The sequence below is a fragment of the Helianthus annuus genome, chromosome 15 (genome assembly GCF_002127325.2).
Source record: "Helianthus annuus cultivar XRQ/B chromosome 15, HanXRQr2.0-SUNRISE, whole genome shotgun sequence".
Taxonomy (NCBI): domain Eukaryota; kingdom Viridiplantae; phylum Streptophyta; class Magnoliopsida; order Asterales; family Asteraceae; genus Helianthus; species Helianthus annuus.
In genome coordinates, this window is record NC_035447.2 from 18,595,718 (window position 1) to 18,601,629 (window position 5,912).

The following is a 5,912-nucleotide window of genomic DNA, read 5'->3' on the forward strand; positions in this document are numbered from 1 at the left end:
CATTATGAATTTACAGTCATGCCATTTGGTTTAACCAATACCCCAGCCGTATTTATGGACATGATGAATAGGATACGCAAACCATACCTGGAGAAATTCATAATTGTCTTTATAGACGACATTCAAAATTACTCTAAGAGTAAGGAGGAAAATGCGGAGCATTTGCATATACTCCTAACATTATTGAGAAAGGAAAAGCTTTATGCTAAATTCTCAAAATGTGAATTCTGGTTGCAAGAAGTACAATTCCTTGGACATCTAGTTAATCATGAAGAAATTCATGTGGATCCCACAAAAATCTAAGCGATCACCAAATGGAAAGTCCCTGAGTCACCAACAGAAGTAAGAAGTTTTCTTGGACTGGCAGGATATTATAGACGTTTTATTCAAGATTTTTCTAGAATAGCCATTCCATTAACCAAACTAACTTGCAAAATAGTTAAGTTTGAATGGGGACAAACAAGAGGAAGCATTCAGGATTTTAAAGAAAAAGTTAACTAACGCACCAATACTTGCTTTGATAGAAGGAACTGAATACTTCATAGACTACTGTGATGCCTCCAAGTTAGGATTTGGATGTGTGTTGATGCAACGTCAAAAAGTAATTACTTATGCCTCTAGACAGCTTAAGAAACATGAAGAGAATTATACGACACATGATCTAGAGTTAGGTGCAATAATTTTTGCCCTTAAGATTTGGAGACACTATCTTTATGGAAATAAGTTCGTTGTATTTACAGATCCTAAGAGTTTAAGATATGTCTTCGGACAAAAGGAATTAAATATGAGGCAGAGACATTGGATGGAAATTCTTAGTGATTATGATTGTGATATCCAGTATCATGTAGGAAAAGCTAACATAGTAGCTGACGCTTTAAGTCGAAAGTATCATGAGAAGCCAAAAAGGATACGTGCTCTCAGATTAAACCTGCAGATAGAATTGATTGAATAAGTGGAAAAGTGATGCGGGCCCAAGTGTGGAAGAGCGGGCTATTTTGTATTTGGAGGCCCAAGATCGTGTAACAAAAGGGGCTTCACTAAAATGGCTCTAACTTGGGCTACGGGGGTCCGTTTTGGGCGTGCGACCAGGCGAAACGAACGTGTGAACGAGCTCCATCTTGCTGCAAACAGCCTACGGCGGTTTGGGTCATCGTCCGGGCCACAAAACGCTTATTTTATTAGTTATTTGCATTTTTATGTTTTTTGAACTATTTTGGGCATTTCATTTTAGGCCTTGTGTTTGGCCTGTTAGCTTTTTTAGGCCCATTTCGAATTTCGGTTTCTATTTATATGTCTCTCTAGTAATATGAATGATCAGACTTGAATTTTGACATAATTGATTTTTCACTTCAAATTCCGTGCCTTTTGGGTGGAATCTTGGGGGTTGGGGAATAACACACAGGTATTCTTTGAATCAATGTGTTTGATCTTCGTTTTCGTATCACGCGCTATATCAGTTGGTATCAGAGCCGAATTCCTGGCTCAAAATGCCTCCGAGGAGAAACAATAACAGGCCTCTCGATGAAGTGTATGAATGAGAGTTGGAGCAGCGACTCATGGCGAGAGTGGATCAACGGTTGGATCAGGTGGTCGATCAGTTGACTGACCGGATGGCCGACTTGATCAATCCTAGGAGGCAGGGACCCAATGACGGGTTTGGTTCTGATTTCAGTAACCCATTTGGTGATGGTTCGACTTCCGAAGATGAACAGGAAGGGCGACCAAGGGGTGAACGTGGAGGGGGTAACAGGCGTTGGGATTCTGGGATAAGGGTTGATATTCCAGAATTTGATGGGACTAGTTTGAATCCGGAGGGGTTCATCGATTGGTTGGCTACCGTGGAGGAAGTGTTTGAGTACAAGGAGGTGTCTGAAAATAAGCGGGTGGCCTTGATCGCTACCAGGTTACGTGGTAGGGCCTCTGCATGGTGGCAACAATTGAAGTTAACACGGAATAGGCTCAGAAAGTCAAGGATCGTGACATGGACCAAGATGAAGAAGTGCTTGCCGTCCAACTTTTTGCCTCGTAATTTTCAAAGGTTGATGTACCAACGTCTGCAAAATTTAAAACAGGGGGCTAAATCGGTTGATGATTATACCACAGAGTTTTACCTGTTGATTGCTAGGAATGATATTCAAGAACCGGAGGAACAACTTGTTTCTCGGTATGTTGGGGGTCTGAGGGTTCAAATCATGGAGTCCGTGAATCTTTTTGACCCGTTAACCATTCCAGAGGCACACCAACGGGCGTTGGCCTTTGAGAAGCAAAACCGTCGGGTGGGCGGTTCATTTACCCTGCTGGAGGAAACGTTGGGTCAGGCAGTGGGTCACCTCGTGGCGGGCCTAGTCAGCAAAGGCCGGGGGTTAACAATACCGGGCCTACTTCTAAGGGGGCTAGTAGTAGTGGTCCGAGATGTTTCAATTGTGGTGAAACGGGACATCGTCAAGCTGAGTGTAAGAGGCTGGTAAGAGACACTTCTTTGCTGAGTCTGAAGATGATCAATATGAAGAGTATGAGAATAACCCAGTGTACGATGATGAAACTGAATATGAAGAAGAGGTTGTGACCGGTGATGTTGGGGTAAACTTGGTGGTCAGACGCTCTTGCTATACACCAAAGGCGGATAGGGATGACTGGCTGAAGCATAACATTTTCCACTCAACATGTACCATTTTGGGAAAGGTATGCACATTTGTTATGGATTCGGGAAGTTGTGATAATTTGATATCTGAAGAGGCGGTCCAGAAGTTGGCTTTGAAAACAGAAAGTGACCCCAAGCCTTATAAGCTTCAATGGCTTAAAAAGGGGGGTGAAGTAACGGTATCTAAAAGAGCCCTTGTTTCTATTTCTATTGGGTCCACATACAAAGATGACGTTGTGTGTGATGTGGTTCCTATGGACGCGTGTCACTTACTGTTGGGTAGACCTTGGGAGTATGAATGTAATATAGAGCATAACGGGCGGTCCAATACTTATAGCTTTCTGTTTGGTGGTGTGAAGATAACTCTTGTTCCTAGCAAGCCTAAGCAGTTAGCCACAAAACAGTCGGGTACTTTCTTGACCATCAGTCAGTTTCAAGATGAGTTGGAGGACACAGACAATGTTTTTATTTTGATAGGGAAGGCAGTGCCTGAGGAAGTCGAAATTCCTGATGCAATGGTTCCGTTGCTTGAGGAATTTTCTGATGTTTTTCCTGTTGAGTTGCCTGATGGATTACCACCTTTGCGTGGCATCCAACATCGTATTGATTTGGAGCCTGGGTCACAATTACCCAATAGACCACATTACAGGATGAGCCCTGCTGAGCATGAAGAGTTGCGAAGACAGGTTGAGGAGTTGATTTCTAAGGGCCACGTTCGTGAAAGTATGAGCCCTTGTGCTGTTCCGGCTTTATTGACTCCAAAAAAAGATGGCACTTGGCGTATGTGTGTTGACAGTCGAGCAATCAACAAGATTACTGTGAGGTACAGGTTTCCTATTCCTCGACTTGATGATTTGCTTGATCAAATTAGTGGTGCTACTATTTTTACGAAGTTAGATTTGAAGAGTGGTTATTACCAGATTCGTCTTAGACCGGGTGACAGTGGAAGACTGCCTTCAAGACTCGTGAAGGGTTGTATGAGTGGTTGGTGATGCCATTTGGTTTATCAAACGCACCTAGTACTTTTATGCGTGTGATGAATCAGTTTCTTAGACCTTTTATTGGGAAGTTCGTGGTTGTGTATTTTGATGACATTCTCATTTATAGTGCTTCTTTCAGCGACCATGTTGTGCATGTGAGGCAGGTTTTGGCCTTACTTCGCAGGGACCCTTTTTATGCAGCCACCAAGAAGTGTGTGTTCATGACCCCTTAAGTGTTATTCTTGGGGTATGTTATTTCTGGTGATGGGATACAAGTTGATGAATCCAAGGTGGCGGCTGTTCAAAATTGGCCAACTCCTACTACCATTACTGAAGTTCGTAGTTTCCATGGGCTTGCTTCTTTTTACAGACGGTTTATTCCACACTTCAGTTCTATTATGGCCCCAAGGACAGATTGTATGAGGGGGAAGACGTTTGTATGGACAGATGAGGCAGAGTTGGCTTTTCAAGTTGTGAAAGAGAAGCTCACTACAGCACCAATTCTGGTATTGCCTGATTTTTCTCAAGTTTTTGAACTTCATACTGATGCCACAAAGGTTGGAATTGGTGGGGCTCTTAGTCAGGGTGGTCGACCTGTTGCTTATTTTAGTGAGAAGTTAACTGGGCCTAAGTTGAGGTACATGTCACACCCTGGCTTTGCGGAAGCGTGGTTATTTGGTGTGACTTCTCAATACCATAGCTTAACCATAACAACGCTATATGAATTTGAAATATGCAAGATCATCCATTGATAATAAAAATCAAAACATTGTCTTAACGGGTTAACACCCAACAATCATAACTTGTCTAAACATTACAAATGCAAACTTAAAGTAAACATGGTTCAGGGACTGTGACTTGTCCAGGAAAGAGTCACAAGCCTCGAACCCTGGATGACCTCGGGCCTAATGCAGCGGAAAACAAGCCATACCGCGCCAGATCGTTAGTTTCCTGAAATACATGTAAGTTGAAAAATCAACAATGATGTTGAGCGAGTTCATGCGAAAGTGAGTATATAAACCTTTATTTTTATCAAAAACCTGGTATGTAGCAAATAAGGAAAAAGAGATCACCAATGGTTTGCAAGGCCATTGATATGTGTGAAGTGCAAGTAGGGATGACTCAAACCTAGCGGATTTATGCGTCGGGCACTAAGTCACCCCGAGGTCCGTTCAGCTGGACCTGGGGCTGGGCTCGCTACACCCAGATAGATCTACCGCTCCTGTCCCTCGGTCCTACTATGAGGATTAATGGCCTCAAGTTTCCGCCTACCCACTCACATGATCTAAGTAACAAACCTCCTTACGCTAACCATACCATGTATAAACATATTCATAATCATTGTAACATGTATTTCACCCCCGCAGTTTAGAAAACTGAAAACAGTTAAGAGAAAAGGGGGACATGAACTCACAGTCAGTGCGTAGCTAAATCAAGCACTCCAAATGTCCGAAAGCTGTGCAACGACCTACATGTGCTAATTCTATTAGACGGATGGCCGTGCTTTAGCTTTATAGTTTAATTTTCGGGAAACAGTTAGACAACCGTTCCTTGTATATATTTGGTAGTAAATCTCCTTCCCAAGGATGGGGGATTTAATACATGTGCGTTTATAATATTAAGTCTCACTTAATATATTTTATTTCTCATTCCAAAATATATTTATTTTTCTCAAAAATAATATATTTTCTCTTCGTATAATACTTTCCAAAATAATACGTTGACAATATCCGCATTTATGAATATTTCCGGATAAGGCGTAAGTTACGTTTTGGCGATTTAGTGGTAATATTAATTACCGTTGTAACTTATATGTTTGTCGTGTAGGCGTTGGTATTATTTTGGGTTCGACAAAGTTTGTAAATATTATTTTTACTCTAAAAATAATATTTATATATTTTCACAAAATAATCATAAACAGTGTGGTGAAAAATATATTTATCGAATAAATATTTACCACGTTTAGTTTTTGTGAAAATCCCACCTCCGATTATTTAATAAATAAAGTTATGGCGAAATATATTTTGAAAACATTTCAAAATAGTTTAACACTTGCAAATAATTCTAAGTGTTAGATTTTTAGAAAAATTTCGCCAGAGTTTCCCCTGTAACTGGAGGTGGCCACGCTTTCAAGCGTATCATTTTCTTTTACAAAATCACTTCAACAATTTCTTTAAATCAACCAATCAATTTCCGATACTTCAAACTAGTTTCAACACATTAAACTTGTAGACTAGTATGTAAAATCGCATTATTACATGAACTTGTAATTTTTCCGAAAGTCATAGTGT

The 5,912-nt window shown here is 40.9% G+C and overlaps 1 protein-coding gene across 1 annotated transcript; it reads left to right on the forward strand.

Moving 5' to 3' along the window:
• Positions 1–1,556: 1,556 nt before the first annotated feature.
• On the forward strand, positions 1,557–3,633 carry LOC110887935. The gene is made up of 2 exons (XM_022135491.1): positions 1,557–2,460; positions 2,510–3,633. The coding sequence occupies exons 1-2, from the start codon at positions 1,557–1,559 to the stop codon at positions 3,631–3,633; spliced, it is 2,028 nt and encodes a 675-aa protein (XP_021991183.1).
• The last annotated feature ends 2,279 nt before the right edge of the window (positions 3,634–5,912 follow it).

Coding starts and splice junctions, on each gene's coding strand:
- LOC110887935 (XM_022135491.1), top strand. CDS start 1,557: ATGGCGAGAGTGGATCAACGGTTGGATCAGGTGGTCGATCAGTTGACT. Junction 2,461..2,509: donor CGTCAAGCTGAGTGTAAGAG/GCTGGTAAGAGA, acceptor ATCAATATGAAG/AGTATGAGAATAACCCAGTG.